This window comes from Protobothrops mucrosquamatus, unplaced genomic scaffold, assembly GCF_001527695.2.
Source record: "Protobothrops mucrosquamatus isolate PMUCROS unplaced genomic scaffold, P.Mucros_1.0 scaffold857, whole genome shotgun sequence".
Taxonomy (NCBI): Eukaryota; Metazoa; Chordata; class Lepidosauria; order Squamata; family Viperidae; genus Protobothrops; species Protobothrops mucrosquamatus.
The window spans coordinates 60,761-80,447 of NW_015387112.1; the positions used below are offsets into that span (position 1 = coordinate 60,761).

The 19,687-nt window shown below is 36.0% G+C and overlaps 1 protein-coding gene across 1 annotated transcript in view; it reads left to right on the forward strand.

Moving 5' to 3' along the window:
* LOC107290209 (collagen alpha-1(XI) chain-like) overlaps nt 1-19,687 on the forward strand; it is a 124,777-nt gene that overhangs the window by 54,739 nt on the left and 50,351 nt on the right. The window contains exons 13-22 of the mRNA XM_029284705.1: nt 687-770; nt 2,468-2,524; nt 3,648-3,701; nt 7,451-7,504; nt 7,602-7,655; nt 9,469-9,522; nt 9,604-9,657; nt 17,067-17,111; nt 17,308-17,361; nt 18,484-18,528. Coding sequence (XP_029140538.1) covers nt 687-770; nt 2,468-2,524; nt 3,648-3,701; nt 7,451-7,504; nt 7,602-7,655; nt 9,469-9,522; nt 9,604-9,657; nt 17,067-17,111; nt 17,308-17,361; nt 18,484-18,528 — 555 coding nt within the window. The remainder of the gene's footprint in view (nt 1-686; nt 771-2,467; nt 2,525-3,647; nt 3,702-7,450; nt 7,505-7,601; nt 7,656-9,468; nt 9,523-9,603; nt 9,658-17,066; nt 17,112-17,307; nt 17,362-18,483; nt 18,529-19,687) is intronic.

Below are 19,687 nucleotides of genomic sequence, written 5' to 3' on the forward strand. Positions count from 1 at the left end.
TCGGTTCGGCTGGCCCTCCAACTGCTCTCCAGGCGTCTTTTCCGACGTTTCATCTCTCTCAGCCCCTCGGTAAACCAAGGAGATGGTCGAGATCCACGTCGGGTCAGAGGCCGCAAAGGCACGACTCGGTCCAATGCTGCGGCGGCAGTTGTCTCCCAAGCCGCCGCCTGATTTTCCGCCGAGTCGTGGACCAGATCCTTTGAGTATATTCCAGGTGCAAAAATGTGTTGACATTGATTATAAAATAAGATCCCAGAATATAGGTTAGATAAGAAACGGAGCAAGAGGAACTCACCTTTACTATGACCCAAGTATCCAGGAGGGAAGTTTTTTTTGATATGGAAAGGATTTTGATATGGAAAGTTTGAAGACCGATGAGCTAAGTTCAAATATACAATTCATCCCTCTCTAAGAACAGAAGAGTTGATAATCTTCAAAACCAGAACGTTTTGAGTTTTCTATAGTTGAACCCATTTTTTATCCTCCTGACACTAAATAAACATCAAAGCAGTATTTCAATTAATAAATGTGGGTGATGCTTTCACTTAAAGATGGTAGATATGAAGATTTGCTTTTTTGGGGTAGTAGTGTCATAATAATGGCATATTGCCATCTAGTTTATCTAGCCATAGCCTCAATATTCCATTGTTCTCTTCCTTGAATTTGTGTTACCAATCTATTTCCAGTTCCAGTTTCGTGGTGATTTACTTAAAGGCCCTTCAGTATCTTTCCAGGAGGCCCAGGCCCAGGCTATTTTACAGCAAGCCAAGGTAAGCATGGTGGGCAAATGTATGAATATATGTGCATATGTTGAGCTTTTTTGTCTTAAATCTTGAATTCTCTAAGTAGTCAACTTGTTTTGCGCCAACACTCAACACCTCTCTCTCTCTCTCTCTCTCTCTCTCTCTCTCTCTCTCTCTCTCTCTCTCTCTCTCTCTCTCTCTCTCTCTCTTTCTCGCCCTCTCTCATTTTTTATTTCTGTTCTGGATAATGTTCTATATTCTTCTCAAATTCTTAATGCCATCCAGAAATGTTGAGATATTTGACCTTGCAAATGTGAATTATAGGTGAATAAATTGAAATAATAATATTGCAGGTTTTCAAGTGATTTCTAAATCAGGTGGCTCATCACAGAACATCAGCTAATCAAATTACTGAAATCACTCTCCTAATCTATTCATCATCCATTAAATTGCAGTATCTCAATTCCCTCAGTAAGGTTATGTTTGCTTCACCAGGTCATGCACAGAATTAGTGAAATGTATAAACAAAAGTATATTGTATAAAACAGAGAGCCAGCTTGGCATAGTGGTTAAGGCATCAGGCTAGAAACTGGGAGACCATGAGTTTTAGTCCCACCTTAGGCACAAAGCCAGCTGAGTGACTTTGGGAACTCTTTCAGAAAGGAGGCAATGGCAAACCACTTCTGAAATCTTGCCAAGAAAACAGCAGGAACATGTCCAAACTGGCTCAAAACAAACAAACAAACAATAAACAATTAAACAAAGTTTCCATCCTAAAGATTCTGCATTTCTTTGCACTTAAATTAATCAGATTATCCATTTCAAGCAGTCTTGGAAGAGAACAAGCAAACGTAGAAGAGAGGAATCATAGAGGGTTAGCATCCCCTTTTGCAACTAATATAAATCAAGTGCTTAAAACAGCCCCCACAAAAAATGAACCTCTCTAGGAACTCCTGTTCTCTGATTATTTCACACTTTTGAAATGTGAAATAACAATCCTCCACTCACCCCTTAGAAGATAGAAAACTGCAGATAATGACTCCAGACTGATAATGAACTTTCTCCATTTGATCATGGTGTCTATGTTGCCAGTTGTCACTCATGGCAGTGTATGTTTACCTCAGGGTGCAGCAACTGTGTTACCTATGTCATGCAAACCCATTCTAACACTAAAGGTTTTCCATATAGAATATTCACATTCTGTTTCAAGGAATATAGTAAATCAGACTTAAGCAGATAAATCATCATACAGTATGGAAGAGAAACAAAATCTTCACCCAGCCCAATGGAGAACTGATTTGATCGATTTAATATATTTTTTTTAAAAAAAATGGTCCTAAATTAAATCTGCACCTGGGTTGAGAGTTCATTTGAAGAACAGAAGATCTTTTCAATAATTAATTTAGGTTAATGATGTAATCATGCCCTACAATAAGATGAATAACATGCCTTTTCTCATTCATTTGAATTAGACAGAAATTGGCTTAGTTAAAACCAAGCAAAACCAAGATCATTCCTGAACTCATTTTGTCCACTTCTCCGGCTATAATGGTACAATCAGAAGAATAAAGATGAATGAAACTACTGCTACCTAAATATTCTTTTTTTCTCCCACTTTAAACACCTACCTCAAGCCAGCATCTTCTTATTTACAATTACTCAATGAATTTCTTCCCAATTCCTTTTGATTTTACTACAGCTCATCATTTTCTTTCTCTTCTCAGCTTTCCATGAAAGGGCCTCCTGGCCCAATGGGACTCACGGGAAGGCCAGGACCACTAGTGAGTAAATGTGATTGTTCAAAGCTGTCCTATAAATTGAGAGTAATAGGGTATATTTTTAGGAAAGTTTTGAGTTTCATACTCATCTCTATGCTGTGAATCATGGGTTAGCTTAGTAACGTCTGTGTACTGTATTTGGGCTGAAATGAAATATTCTTCAGCACATAACAGATTTCATAGAAAAAAAGTAGTACGTGGCACACAAGCATTTTTCTTCCATAGACATTGAAAAGAACTTTAATCTCCTGAAATTGTCTAAACTTATTTGTGCGCCAAGCTACAAATGATCTTAATAGTGTTGTATTGTGAATGTACAAAATTCAGGGATTGAGGAATGGAATGTTTCTGAAAACTTCAAGATATTCTAGTTCCTCTCCAAACCATGAAGTCTCTGGGTCATGCCATTTTGGGGAGAATTTAGCAGTTTTTAGAAATTCAGCCCTCCTTTGGAACATGCTAGGTCTTTCTAAAATGGCATAGACTAGGGAAGAATTTGTATGGTCTTGAAGGAGAAATTATTATGTTTTGTGAAACATAACCATTCCTGAATTGCTAAATTTTGTGTATTTCTATATTGATCTTAGGTATGGGATTTTCCCCATGCAACACAGAAGGTGCAAAGTGGGTAGAGAAAACCATACCGGGGTGTAATGTCTTTATCTGATTTCCCTTTATACTGCATTGTTGCTGATATCAGATAATAGCAGTTCACATATAGAAAATTAATTGGCTTAGGCAAATGTGGAGCTCCCACAGATATAGATGATAACAACTTTAGCTCCTATATTTTTTGCTCCAGACCATTCCCCCAAATTTACCTTATGCTGTGTGAAATCACAATTCCCCGTACCTCTCCATTAATGAATAGGAATTGAGTGTGTAGACGATATCATAATATGTATCACTTTCTGTTCAAGGAGAATCTAATGTTTTCAGGAGAAGAATGCCTAAATTTTCCCTCATATGTATTATTTTGCTGATTTTTTTTTAAAAAAATAACAGATAGAATAGTCTTCCTCCCCCATCAAATCCTGGATATATATATACCGTATACTGTGGTTGGATTGTTCATCTTTGGAATATTATGGAAGAAATTAACCTACTTACAATACGATTTCTGCAGGGTCTACCAGGAAAATCAGGACAAAAAGGGGATTCGGGTGACGCCGGACCCCAGGTTGGTTGCTGAAGATGGAGAGGAGGGGCTTGGGCTTTGCTGGTAGGGAATTCTGGGAGTGGAAATCTAACACCTCTGGAGGACACAAGGTTGGTAAAATGTGAAGTATAAAAATGCCAGCCTGATGTCCAGTTTCTTTTCCATTCAGGCTTTCTCATCCTTTTCTCTCTTTGTGCCTTCAAGCCAGTCTTGACTGCCATTGACTGCCTGGACTAATCCCTTCAGTTTTTTTGGCAAAATATTGTCAGTGGTTTTCTTCATGAATGAATGACTCATGGTCACCAAGCTGAGTTTGTTCCCAAGGTGGGACTAGAACTCAGTCTCCTGTTTCTAGCCTGGTGATTAACCATTAGATTAGAGGTGGGGAACTATGGCCCCTTTATGACTTGTGGACTTTAACTCCCAGAATTCCTGAGCCAGCCAGACTGGTTCAGGAATTCTGGGAATTTAAGTACACAAGTTATAAAAGGATCATAGTTCTCCACCCCTGCTTAGACCAAAGTGGCTCTCCCTCATTATTCTTGCACTTGTTTATCTGCTGTCCATTTTATAGTTTTGTACAGTATACATTTCACATTAAAATTTCTCTACCCTGATAGATTTACTTTGCCTATTATATTGTACTCTTCCTTATTGAACTGCATAAAAATTGAATCTGAATATGAAATAAGCAGTTTTGCAAAACAGATAATAATTCATCCCTTCCCTCAAACTTGGAACGTGTACTGTAGCCATTTTAAGCATGCTGATCTTTTCCCCTGGCATGCTCAGATGAGAAGGCTTTTAGGTTGTCCTTAGCAGACAGAATTCTGGCATTGGTAGCAAAGTAAGTAAAAGAGTCTTTTTTTCCATCAGTTTCTTTTTTCTTTCCCTCCCTCCCCTCATCATAAACATTTACCATTCATGGAATAAAAATACATCCCTAGGGTACAAAATTATTGAAGAAATGTAGGTCTTTTGCAAGATTTTCCTGATATATTATCTATTATACCCTCGTCCTACCACTGATTGATAGAAAATTATTTGTGATTTATTTATTTATGATTTATATTGTACCCTATTTCAGCCCCATCCTCCCCTTTAAAAAATGTATCATAAAATGCATTCAGAGGATAGAAAGAAATGAAATAAGATTAAACATACAGTAATTTTGGATTTTTGATCACCTACAATTTTGATAAGTAATCCGTAGCTCTCGCAAACAACTTTCAGGGTCCATAATCCATGGACATATCTTATAAATGGAAATTGAGAATTAACAGAGAGGACACTGTCTGGAAAATCTGAAAGTTCTCTTCTTCTGATCTAACATCAGGAAAGGAATGAAGTACTAAGTCTTTCTCAAGAATATGCTCCAAAGAGCAAAATTCCTAATGAGGAAGACTCCACCTTCTTGAATCAAAAGTTTGGGATACACACAAGAAGTCTTTCTTATGGGTCTGAAGAGATAAGTATTTATAGGAATAGGCTTTAAAATCTTCTCTTTTTCTGGAATAGTTTTATTATGTAATAACAAGTGTAATGTAATTGGTGATATTGATAGTTTAGATATTGCATTCTGGAGTCCTCCAGGAAATGGCACACTGAGTGGTAGGATAAATTTTTCTCCTGCTGACAAACAGCTGACTTTGGCAGCACACTCCCCAGATTTGAATGTGAGCAATTAGGAATGATTCAAGATGAATCTAGACAATCATGATTCTTGATAAGAGCGATTGGAGGGTCAGGTCTCCATCTTTTCCTGTCAGCATCTTTTTTAAGGCCTAGGTTTTAAACATCTTGTTTTGAATTTCTTTTTTGCTTTTGACTTACATCTTTAATGAAGCGTATGGTTGAATGCTGATTTATTTTTATAGCCCTTGCTATACTGTGAACTTTTTATCTTTTTTGTTGCTTTGCTTTGGATTTAAGAAACACTTGTTTTTGCCATGTTGAAACCAACAGTATAAAGATTTTCTCTTTGGTAGTGAAAGTGATGTGATTTGATTTATATCTGCACCACACCACTGCAAGGCTTTTGTATTTTACTAATTTTAAAAAGAACTTGCCTTTTTAAATTTGCTTTTGTATATACTATATTTCTGGTCTCTTATCTTTCTCTCTCTCTGATTAGATGGAAATTTTCTCTTTTGTTTCTACTTACTCTCCTTCATGGGAAATATTATCTTAATTTTTCCTGCGGACATTTTGTTATGGAATATCATTTTTTTTTTGTCCTTGAGAGGAATTGCCTATGTTTTGTTGTGAAAGTCCAGCTACAGTATAAAAGAAATTTAGACTATATTAAAAATGGAAACAACAATAAAGCCATATCAACGTAATCTCAAAGCCTTTTGGAAGCTTTAAAAAATGATTTTCAACTTACAAGCTCTGAGTGAAAATATAGATAAATTGTTTGATGGTTTAACAACAGTCATAAATCAATCTAAGGTTGATACTCAGATACAAATAATACAGCTAAATTAGACTTCCAATTGGAAATCAATTTGTTGCTGACTGAAGGAGAATGAGCTTTGTTTGAGAATTGCAGGCCTGTTGGAGAAAGCTGAAAGGGGTATGAAGGCTTAGAGATAGCAATAGGGATGAGTGATGAACTAGATTTTCTTAAGACAACTGATGGAGATTATGGAATAGTATATTCAGTCAGAAGACAACTGTTAAAGAGATGTTGTGGTTTAACTGGGTCAAAAAACTTCTGAACAGCAAGTGTTGTGGAAATACTCACAACAGAAAACTATGACTTTAGGGAATGAGATGGAATTGTTGGGAAATATCCCAGTTATAATTTTAAGGAAAAAACATTATTATTAAGAATCAGTCAAAGATATTTGACCCTGGACAGATTAGAGATGATGATTGCAGTGGAAGATTAGAAGCCATAGTGGGCTTTCTGCACGTGAAATGCAATAATAGATTGTCAACAGAGGACTTTGGAGTTTAGTTTTGTTAGCTTTACCTGTTAACTGATTTCCTCCCCCCCCCCAGTAAATATATGGTAGGTCAAATTAGTTGGGCAACTATTGCTAGACAAGTTTACAGATTGTAGGCCTGTTTTGCAAACTATTATTGTTGAAATATATTTATCAATATTCAATTAGGGGGCAATATGTGTGTATATTTTTTATGCATTTATACATTTTGGTTTTGTTTAGTTTTTGCTTTGCTTGTTGTTTTGATTTTTTTTTTTTGAAGTTTGTATTTTAATTTTGGAAATAAAGTTAAAATTTATTTTAAAAAAAAAGATGTTGCATTCTGGATTGGTAATTGTTTTTGGATCTTAATATAGCAGTAACAATAGCATTTAGACATATACCACTCCATACAGCAGCCACTTTTTACATATACCACTCTTTACAGCAATCTCTTACAGTGTTAGCATATTGCCCCCAACAATCTGGGTCCTCCTTTAAGGGACTTCAGGATGGAAGGCTGAGTCAACCTTGAACCCATTAGGATCGAACTCTAGACTGTGGACAGAGTTAGCCTGCAGTGTTGCATTCTAACCACTCCACCACCAGGGCTCCTTACAACTTTGTTCTTATCAGTAGGATAGGGCATCTATAAGACCTCCTTTCTGATAGATCTTATATTGATGTTAATGTAAAATATGTATTGCCACTAATGGCCAAAACTTCCAGATGAGATTTAAGTCAAGGCACATCATTTTCCCAAATGGAGGTGAATTTTCATATGAAAACAAACACACATAGAGCAACTGTTGGTCTCATTTATTTCAATTCTCATTACAGGGTTCCCCCGGGATACAGGGACCAATTGGACCCCCAGGGAAAATTGGCAAGCGGGTAAGCATCAGATACACGGATGGGTGCCAATCTGTAGGAATACTTGCTTTTGGCCCCCTTTTCTCACTCTTTTTTTCTCCTTTTCATTTGTTTAAAGGGTCGTTCAGGAGCTGATGGTGGCAGAGGACTCCCAGGAGAAACAGGATCCAAGGTTTTCTAAACCTTAATTGTAGGGTGGAATTCACATGAAGGAGGGGAAGAGAGCTCTGAGATTCCCACTCCCATGGTGGTTTGGTCTTTCCTGCAATAGCAACACAATCATGGGGTGCAAATAGAGCTGAATCAAATGTTGTTTCCACTTTCATGTTGAATTTGTTGGATTCAGGAGAAATGCATGCCGTGTAAAAATTTAACACCCCCCCCCCCACGCATTTCGTGACTGTGGCCTTGGAACCCATTCAGCACTCAAAGGAAATTGTGCAGGAAATTAAGAGGCGTCCCATTGAATCAGAAGCAGGCCCATCTAAGCCATCTAGTTTCCAAAATTTGGCCAGCCAGGCAGTTCCACAGGTACACAAACAGGGTAGGAAACCAACAATCTTTCCCCTTGTTGTTGATTCCTAGCATTTATTATTCAAAGATATAATTCTTCCCTGAACATGAATACTATTTGAAGTAGCTCATTGGCAACATATCTCCTTAACTGCCAAAGCCTTCACAGGTAAGAATATAGAAAACTGTGCAATTTGCCAACCTAATCTGTGATTTGTCATCAGCTGTCCTGGATTTTGGTCTCAATATACAAGAGACTGAAACTGGAGCCTTTTGCATATTTGTGTGTCATTTATCATTAAGTCATTGAATTCTCCTGTGTAGCCTTAAAAAAAATAATAATAAAGGAATGAATGGAGAGGATCCAGTGTGTGGGGGCTTTGTGTGCACAACTTCCTCTGAGCAATTATTAAGTACTGGAATGAAAAAATCAAAAGCTTTGGAAAATATAAATGTTTTTAGTATTTATGAAAATGAAATTCCATATACAAGTTGTGAGGCCAAACTGCACATAATCATAACTGCATAGTTCTATTTTTGAAGGCAGCATGTACCATATGCATTGTCCCCCTCACACACATATACACATGCACACACAAGTACTCTAGTATGTGGAATAAGATGACTTCAGCCCTTTGTCCCTTTGATACCCATAGTGCTTTCAATTTTCATTGCTCAAAAGGGGAAAAAATGCAGGGATCCATTCTTCCCTTCTCCCATCAGATCTTGTAAAAAAAAGAGATCTACTATAATCTTTACAATACAAGGATTAGGTCTCTGGGATATTCCATACACGCTACAACTCTGCATCCTTCATGGCTGACTCTATAGAATGGGGTTGATGGAAGTTGTAGTTCAACAACATCTGTAGAGTCTCACTGCTGACAAAGTAAGTCAATACTACATTTAATTTCCTGCATAGTGCACAAAGGGAGATGGGGGTGAAGCTGATTTAGTTCATCTGAATTGAAAGTTAAACCACAGAATTCCTGAATCTTATTTGTCTCAGCTGTTAGTTTCCAAGACATACACAGTCACAAAAATAGCAAATCCTTGCCTTTGGTTTACAATCCAACAAATTTAAACCTCTTTTTAAATTTTCAGGTTTTGCTTCCTTTTAAATTCTGAGGCACCATTGTTGCCTATCAAAACATGGCAAATAGATCATCAAGACAACATTGTCCTCCCCTTACTTTGCCCCCTCATTCTGTGCACCTATTTCTTGGGTATAATTTAAAATTTATGTTTTTTAAAAAACTGTTTATCTGGTAGGATTGCTCTAAGGACAAAGAGCATTGCTGCTGTAAAATTAGGCATGCAAATCTATCTATCTATCTATCTATCTATCTATCTATCTATCTATCTATCTATCTATCTATCTATCTATCTATCTATCTATCTATCTATCTCCATCCATCAGCTGAAAAACTGGTCTATATTTGTCAATAATCTGCTTTTTTCCTTTCTTATAGGGTGACCGGGGCTTTGATGGTCTCCCAGGACTCCCTGGAGAAAAGGGAAACAGTGTAAGACTACCCTAATATCTATACTACTGTCATCTATTTAAGCTACCACCAACATTCACTCTCCACTTTATTGCTTTGCAGGGAGATATAGGGAAGCCAGGCCTACCTGGACCTCCTGGAAATGACGGTTCTAAGGTACGCACTGATTCTGATAGAATATTTGTAGCTCAGGGTTGAACTGTGGGGTCCTTGGTACTCTCTGAGCTTCGTTGTTTTCTTGCAGACGTTTCATTAACAAACTAGGTAACATCATTAGTGCTAGTAAGGATTTGCTTTCATTTTATATACCAGTGGCTTTCCCTGTTGGTGTTGGTGGGGAGTGGACTTAGTGTTCTTTAATTAGGCTATTGTTTACTGTTAGCTTGGTTGTCTGCGTTGGTAGTTTCTTGACTGGAGTATTTGCTTCTTGATTGTTGGTCTAGTGTAAATCTTGGTGTTAATCTCTGCTTATCTGAATTTGATTGCTGGTGAGGAGGTGTTTAGGTATTTTTGTTTCCTTTTTGGCTTTTTGATTGTCTCTTTTGAAGAGTATGTAGATGTGGATCTCTGTGTGTCTCTTGATGGCTAATTTGTCTGAGTGGCAGGCTTCCTGGAATTCTCTAGCATTTTGGGACATGTCTTGGTCTAGGATGATCACAGTTTCCCAGTTAAAACTATGGTTAAGTCTGTTACTATGTTATGAAATTAGAGTTTTCATCATGCCTTTTGACTGCTAATTGATGTTCCTTTTGGCCCCTGTGGCTATTGCAGTTCTGACACTGTTATATTGTAAACAATTCCTATTTTTTCTTCTGGGGCTGCTGTGTCTTTTGGTTTACTTATGATATTTTGGAGGGCGTTGGCTGACTTGTGAGCTACAGTGATGGCATGTGGTTGCAACAGTTGGTTGGTAGTTTCTGAGATTTTTTGATATATGGCAGTGTTGTGCTTTTCATGGCTTGTGTTAGTTGTGCTATATTGGGTTGACTGAGTCAGTCACTTTTCGAAAAAGTTGCGTGGGCATCCATTTTGTTGCAAGACATTGCATAGGTGCTCTGTTTCCTTTTTCTGATGTTCAGGATTACTAGCACTGATGTTCAGGATTACTAGCACTGATGATGCTAGTTTGGTAATGAGACATCGGCAAGAAAACAGCCAAGCTCAGTAAGCATAGATTGAAAGTGGGGGTGAACTTTTAGATAAGGGTGGATGTTGCCTTGTAGAATAGTGTAGAACCTTTTTCTTGTAAAACTTTTAGAGCTAGGGCTATTTTTGACTTCTACAATAGTATAGCATTTTTATCTTGGAGAACATTTAGAGATGGAGTGTACTGTTGTCTTCTATAACAGTGGATTACACCCAATACTCTCAGCTCAGTTTGGGATTCCTAGAATCAAACCAATAAAATTCAGCATACGATTTACAGTATTTCAAAGATATTAAAAAACATGCTCTATATTTTGAGCATTTTCAGTATTTAAGCTTAACAGTTCTATTTCAAAATAGGGTAAAATACTTAAAACAAAAGAGTTAGCAGTAAAGTGGATTTTGCTTTTTTAATATTTTAATGATTTTAATGGTAAAGTAGCACACCTATTTACTTTTATTACTATCATATCATTGTAAGCCTAAAAGAGGCCAGAATTTCAGGCTCATTCAAAGCCAGCAATATCACAATTCCATTTTCTCCTACCCAGCAGCTCTGAATAACCAATAATAAGGTATCAAACAAAAATACAATCGCTGACTATTTTGTTTTGTTTTAATTAGAGTTATAGAAATAGGCCAAAACTTTTCCCTGTCCTGATTGTAATGTCACTCTGGCACCACTTGACAGCTCCCAGGATCCTCTTAAGACCGAAAAGTATGGTCCTCAGCAAAAGTATGACTTGCCCTGTTTTACAGCTATTTTTCATTTCAACCATCAAGGACTATGAGCCATTTGATCTGATGGTGGGTTTTCTAGTCCAGCGCATCAACTTAGGAGGCCTCCAAATCATGTGTCGTCATAATTCCATGTCAATTGACCAGGGATAACTGGAGTTGAAGTCTATCTCAGATGCCGCAGATGGACAAGACTGCCTTTAAAAGACACTATATGTTTAACTGAATTGGGTCCAACAAACATAGCCTTTACTGAAATAACAATAAAAGCAAGATATTTAAATGAATACTTCAAAACATCTAGGACATTTAAGTCACAGGCAAGTGACAGAGCAATGTACACCAAAGCTTAAAGCAATATTATACAAATAAGTATTAATATTATTAATACTTATAATTATTAAAAACTTTAAAATATTTTCATTTGACATACTTATTTTAATTAATATCACAAAAGGTGATATGGGAAACAGCATTTCTTAAGACGTTTATCAGGGATTCTAAAGTGAGGTGGGCCTGATAGCACTTTCTAGGAAAGCTGGTTTGCTTTATTTTTTTTTCTTACAGTGTGCGATAAATGAAGTGTATTCTGTAAATCATGTTTTTTCTTCATAGGTTTACGTTATGACCTGGTTAGTGCCCAGTGTCAATTGTATAGCTTCTCAGAACAACATCGAGAATCAATTGCAGCCTACATATGGATTTGAAAAATAGACAAAAAGACAAAATAATATTAGAGCATTGCAACTTTCCAGAACACTCCCTTATAGATCTCAAAGTAACCATCTTCGAAAAAAAATAGTTACTAGCACAATTGAGTGAGAGGTTATTAAATTCATATACATCACAAAGGTCTCAACAAACACAATGATTTTTAAACCAATTATAGTTGGTTTAAATAAAAGGTCTCAACAAACACAATGATTTTAAATCAATTATAGTTGGTTTAAATAAAAGGTCTCAACAAACACAATAATTTTAAACCAATTATAGTTGATAATTGAAATGTCTCCTATCTAACTTGTATTTGCATAATCATTCTGTCTTCCTCATCCTTTCCCCTCTTCCACCTCATCCTAATTTCAATCCTACAACAATTCAGCCCCTTGATGCATGTGATGAAATGAACTGTTCTTAGAAAAGCTTATATCTTTTCATAAAATTTATTGCTGTCAGACTCCTGATTTTTTAACAGTGGACAGATAGTAGTTAGCAGACAGATCCGTGGGACAAATAGTCTATGATGAAAGAAGAGTTGAAAACAAACACATATTGTTTTATACTTAAATTCTTAACTTCTTTTATTAGGTAGTCTGAAAATATTAAGGGTGAAATATATGGAATATAAATTATTTATATATGCTGATGTTAGTATGACTATTCCTGATAATTATGTGATGTCATTACCTATGTTTATTGAAGTCATATACAATATATTTTTTCCCCTCTGGTTATACTAATAATTGGAATATATCTGATTTGCTGCCTTTGGGATCTACTATGCCTCTAGATTATTCTAAAACATTAGAATTTACAATTCATACAATTTCACACAATACTTGGATTTATATCTTTTTTTGAAATACATCCCAGTACTGTGTCTTGAACTGAATATATCTAAATATATAGATACAGTTTCTGTTGATGGTTAAAACCATTGCATTAAGTCTTTGAGGCAAGATTGCCCTAAAATGAATATTACATTGAAATTAATATATATTTTAAGAAGGACTTCGTTGTTAATTACTAATAGATATTTTATGCAGAGAAGATAATAAGAACATTTTGTTATGGACAGCTAAAGCTTTATGACTACCATTAGCCAAACTGAGATTACAATAACAGCTGCTTCAAACTTCCAGATTTCCAATTATACTGTATCAATTGGCTTTTGTTTAAATATCTTTACTTTTTTTGAATGAGTGTTTTTATGATTATTCCTCTCTTTGGGCCAGGGCTTTTTTTCTCGGAGAAAAGGTGGCGGAACTCAAACCTGGCCACGCCCTCATCAAACCCTAGGACCGCCCCTTTAGAGAACAGGATGCAAGTAAAATTTGGGAGGGGCTATTTCCGGTGCGGCCGGCCCGGAAAAAGGTGCCGGAACGCAGTTCCGCCGCGTTCCGGCTGAAAAAAAGCCCTGCTTTGGGCCTATTTTGAGCACCAGCATATAACATTAATGAAATCTTGGCATGTTTTGGGGTCCAGGTGTTATGAACAAGGATATTGGTCTTTTAGCTTTGAAAGCTAAAGCATTTGGTGATTAATAAATAAACAATTAAGTTCTTATTTCAAATCACATGATAAATTGATGTTATGGAATAACCCACATTTGAAAATATAGGGAGATATACTTTATTGTGATGCTTGGGCCAAACAAAGAATCAAGACTAAATCAGGTGGCTTCTAATGTTTTTAAAGACTTTGAGAGATAGCATGTTGTATATGACTAACCTCTAACATTTGTTTGGAATGTATACAATTGAAATATGTATTAATGAAAGAATATGGCAACCACTAAAGTGTCTGCAATTTTGGGATTCTTAAGTGATGCACAACTTGGAAACTAACCACTCAATTTAATAAGTAATAAAAGAGTGAATTGAAAATATTAGCAATATATCTGAAGAATTGTCATGAAGAATGTGGTCCCATCTAGCTTGGGACATGGCAAAGATGATAGCTTTATATAACTTTAAAAAATTACTTAAAATTTCTGATTTTAAGGAATGGATCAAGGATACATGTTTCCTATCTATTTTTGTTAAATCTTTGGATTCTGAAAATGATGATTCAATGTGTTTATATATGCTCTAGATATAATGGTAAGTTGAGGTTCAAATTAATTTTATATTGCTATCTATAGTTATATGGATGTTTTGCTAGTTTTTTTGTAACAGTTACTGTAGTTTATTTTAATCATTTCCCCCCCCCTCTCTCTCTCTCCCTCCCTCCCTCCCTCCCTCCCCCTCTCCCTAATGTACCTCAAAGGGTTGCTGTTGTGGGGAAAGAGTTTGCCACTTTAAGTTATTTATAAAAATATTAAAGGCCGGATAAAAATTAAATAAACAAGAACTACAACTACACAATATTTTAACTGCCACGGCCCCTTGGAAATGTAATGCCAATGTTTATCTTTGAGTTAAGTACAGAACTTGTAGTAACCTTAAAGCACTCAGAATACCTTCCTAGGAATATAGAATGATTAAAATAAACTACAGTAACTGTTACAAAAAACTAACAAAACATCCATATAACTATAGATAGCAATATAAAATTAATTTGAACCTCAACTTACCATTATATCTAGAGCATATATAAACACATTGAATCATCATTTTCAGAATCCAAAGATTTAACAAAAATGACAAAGTACTGATTATATTTCCCACTTAGAGTTGAATCTTCTCTGATGGATTTGTCAAAGTAGCCTCAGCTGTTTACTCATTTGGTATCCAGTTTGAATGTATCTTTTTTAAAAAACAAATTTTATTAATTTTCCAATTTTACAAAAATCCAAATATTAAGGAAGCAGTGTGGTGATTGGGTAATCAATAGTCCAATAACAAAATATTTATACGTGTCTCAGGTTACATCATCAAGAATTCCCTCTCTATTTCCCTTGATTATTATATCACATTCAAATTAACAGATTGCTAATTATAACTCAATCAGTTAAGACAGTTATCAATATATTTTAACTTGTACATATCTGTATCCTGTTTTAAAATTTTACTTAATTTCAATTACAGTGTTCCAAGTTAGCTTAACATTCATTGTAGCTAGATTTCGGGTAACCCAAATTTCCCTTATTTCATTACAAAATAGTTGTCATATCTAAAATACACATATTGTTTACTTAAATAGATTCTTACTTTATTATACAAATATATTCTATTTCTCATCCTAGTACCTCATCACTTACTAATAACGTATCCTTTATTGTCTCAATCCAACTTCCATATTATAATTCAAAATTATTATTCTAATGGCTATTTTTTATTTCCCTTGTAAATCTAAGTCCTAAATGTTAACTCAGTTAATATCTTTTAAAATCTCCTTAGCCCATTAAGTAAGATTTTAAGCTCTTCCATTATAAGTAAAAAAATCCCATTTTTAAAATCTGACTCTAGCTTTCTTTTTGTGCCAAGCAGGCTTCCATGCCAGTACCTTTAAATCCTCAGGTGGGTCTCCCTTCATTCCTACACATGTTATTTGAATCAAGGGAGACCATCCAGTTATCAATTTTTCAAAGGAACTGGCCCTTTTGTAATCATTGGATCGTTGGCCTAATAGTTCAAATCTCCATGTTTGGTTTAGTATATTTGTCATCAGCTCGGTCTGGTCTTCTTCTTCTTCCGGTTTCATCTGGCTTAAGTAAGAAGTCATGTCCAATGTTGTGATTGTTGTTTGATTGTCTAGGTTGTCTAGGTTCTCAATATGCTGTGCTTGTTGATCTTCAGCACCCTCCATCTTAGTGTTGCTTTCTTCACTTTTTGTTGTTTTTTGAATTGCAGATTTTTTAGTTGAAATCAAGGTTTGATTATCAAAGTTCTCAGTAGATTGTACTTGGTGCTCTTTAAAGTCCACTTTGATATTAATTTCTTCTTCTTCTATTGCTTTTTGGATTGTAAGTTCATCATTTGAAATCTGGGCTTCATTTTATAAGTTTAGGGTGGTACCTTTGTCTTTCAATCTGGAATTTATTAGCTCAGTAGCTTCAAGGATTTTTTTCAGTATAAGTTTATAGTTAAGTTGTGGGTAGTATTCCTTCATTTCTATGGTGTTTACAGATAGTCCTTTAGTGGAGACTATTTTTGATAAAAGTCAGTGAATGTCCACCTCCACTATTCCTAGAAGTTGTTTTCATCACCCAGCTGTTTCAAGTTCTTATCTTTTTTAGATAGTGCCAAGGACAAATCTAGGTAGTTAGCAGGTCTCACAGTCAAAGAAATTCACTTGCTATACCAGGCTTCACCACAAGATGTCCCCTATAGCATGTAAAGTCTTATTCCAAACTCAAGTTAGGCTTTTATCCAGTTTAATTTTTTTCCCAACTTAACAAGTAGATAAGGTAATAGGTCCCCGTAGAAATGGGAACTTTTTGGGACCCCAAATATCCAGAGAGTGCAAGTCCAGTTTTTTAGTTGTTTAGTTTAGTTATTCTTTTCTTTTCTTTTCAAAGCTTTAATTTCCCAAGTAGGCAGACGCCGCCATGTTAAAGGGAGGGAAGAAATATCAAAAGGTTTTTACAGGAAGGTAGTTGGGGTACAAGAAAGGTAAGGTAAGGTCTCACCCAATTCCTCCGTGGTGCTTTCGTTGTGCTTGGTGGTGATTTTGGCTTTCGGCTGGTACGGCTTAGTGATCGGCCATGTTAATGGCTGATCTTTTCTCCGTTGGTCCAAAGGAGCTGCCTCAGATCAAATGGAAGGGCTGCTGCCCTTCCGCGATCTGTCGAGGGTCCTCCTTGCAGTCGTCGCCCCTCCAGGGTGACTTTCGACCCTTTTCAGGGTCTCCCGACAAAGGAAAACCAGACAGCGGAGAGAGCGCTCCCTCCGGAGGTCTGCCGGCGTCGCGATTGCAAACTGGAAGCCCAGTTTGAATGTATCTTAACTGGGGGAGTAGGTGAGTGGAAAGAGCCTAACCTAATATCTCATTTTCTCATTTCTTCCTTGTTTTTAAAGGGCTCTGAAGGTGTGCAAGGGCCCAGAGGACAGCCTGGGGAAGCTGTGAGTATCTGTCTACCTACCAGGAATAAATACATTGGGTTTTTTGAGATGGCATCAAACTAAGCCATTTTAATGGGGCAGTAACAAGGGTACAGCTCTCATGCCTTTCTTCTTCAATGGAACCAAGTTTCTGGCAAGCATATTTCATTGAACAATGTTCCTCAAAGTCTTCTACTATAACCATATTTTCTCCTAGGGTGTACGTGGTTTGCCAGGCTCGCGAGGTAATCCTGGTTCTCACGGCCAGCCGGTATGAATTTCCCTGTCCCCTTTTATTCAAAAGAAGATTTGAGCAGGGATTGAGCAGGCAATTGCTTCAATGAATGGGAAGAATTTCAACAGGAAAAATGTGTATAAGTCTTAAATACTGTTAAAGTTTTGAAATTTAACCTGAACATAAGATTTTGAGCACTACTTTTGAGCACTACTTAGTTTTTGAATTCACAATTAGGTTTTAAGTTCTTTTTATGATATTGCAGTGTGTAATGGTGAAAGCCCAAAACAGATATATTGTCTGGGTCCATATGTTACACTAAGATATATTTTCATTGAACCATTGTTGGTCGGATTCATACACATTGGTAAGCCACAATCCATGGTTTATAAATTAGTAGCTGGGTGTGCATATCATACAAAAAAAAGAACCTAAAGAAATCATATGAGTTAGAATCATCATCACATTAAACTATACTTCATTTCATTTTTATGTTAATGTTCTAGTTTATTTATTGAATAAGTGACAAATTCCTGAATTTGCATAGTACTCAAAGCTAATGCCAAGTGCACACATTTAATTTAACCCAAGAAGTGAACCTAGCTAATATAATGTGAAGTTTGAACCTACATGTCTGATCTTTCAGTAATAGTATATTAAGAGTATGTGGCAGACTCTTTCTCATCCTTATTTTCCTCTCTTTCATATGAAAACATTTAACATTTTAATCATGGTGTAAAAAAAAAATCTGAATAAGTATCAATCACAATTTGCCAAATTCAACATCACCTGTTTATTTAGTTTGCGCGTTTTACCCTTAAATATAATCTCAGTGGAGCCATAACATGCATCATTAAGGTAAAGCATGGAAGAGAGAAAATTATGAAAAAATGTTCCTAAAGTCAGGACTAGATTAGGAGATAGAAAACATTAATGACTGTGAAGGAACTAAGAGACAGAAGTCAATTTGCTAAAGTAGATGAATGTTCTTTGTCATCCATTTCTATCTATCCCATCATATTTTCCAAAATGGACACAGAATAATTAGGGTTAGAATTTTAGTTTTCCAGTTTGGACTTGAAAAATAGTTTCATTTTATATTATTCTGAACAAAAATCTCCCTTTAATTTTCATGATCTTGTTGTTTACCTCTCATAGGGTATCACTGGTATTGATGGTGCTCCTGGGCCTAAAGGCAACATGGTAGGTAAGCACAGGGAATGAGGACTTTTCCTTAGTATATGGTAAAAGGGTTGTTTGCATTTAGCAGAGAGATATGAATAACAAATGAGATTTAGGGAGGTGAACATTGTTAAGTTATAAGGTCAGAAATGGCTGAGTACATGCGGTTAGAAGGCTGAAGGTCTCATACCTCAATCCTTGCCACCTTGTGTCTTCAGATCTTGCCTCTGTTTTAGGTCAAAGTTTTGGTATTTCCTGTTGTCACTATCTATCTTCTGGGGGGGGGAGTTATCTGACACCCTTCCCTTCAACCTAGTGCAGGGATAGGCAACCTTGGCTCCTTTATGACTCGTGGACTTCAACTCCCAGAATTCCTGAGCCAGCCATGCTGGCTCAGGAATTCTGGAAATCCACGAGTCATAAAAGAGCCAAGGTTGCCTACCCCTGACCTAGTGTATAAGAGATATAGGGTTCTCTTATTCTGTATTGTCTTTCTGATGTCTAAAAGATATAAAGTACAAAAAATAGAGGTTTTAGCCATTCTTCCACCTGCCCCATGGGAGATTAACCAATGTCATAGGACTTAAATAAAAAAATAAAAAATAAAAATTGAAGTAAAATGTAATAACAAATATTCTCTTTTGAACTTTAAGATTGAAAGTATAGATATTTTGTGATGCAGGAAATATATACTGCTTTCTTAGAAAATAGAGTATACAAGACAAGACAGTACTCCAGGCAAATGACAAGATGGTGTTGGTTTTCTACAAATCAAGATTTTTTTTTGTCAGAAAGTTATCGATCCCAGAAAACCTATGAAATAAAGACTTCAAAGAAGCAAATTTGAATAGTGCCTCAACTATGAATGAAGGCTAAATTGCAGACAATTGTTTAGCTTGTACAGAGAAACAAAATCATTAAATTTGGTGTAATACTACAGTGAAAAAAGAAAAGAACAATTTAATGCAAAAATAAGAGAAAACAATTGAGTGTGATTATTTCTACAGAAATAACCATTTCTTGAAACAAAATGCCTTTTTTGTAGTCTGCCAAGTTTGAATCTGAGGCTGGTGGGTGATGATATCAGCCTTTTCTACTCTCTGCTTTGGTTCATTTACCATCAGGCCAGCCTAAAACTTTTAAAACACTTAATAAAGAGCACATTTCCTCAAAAATATAG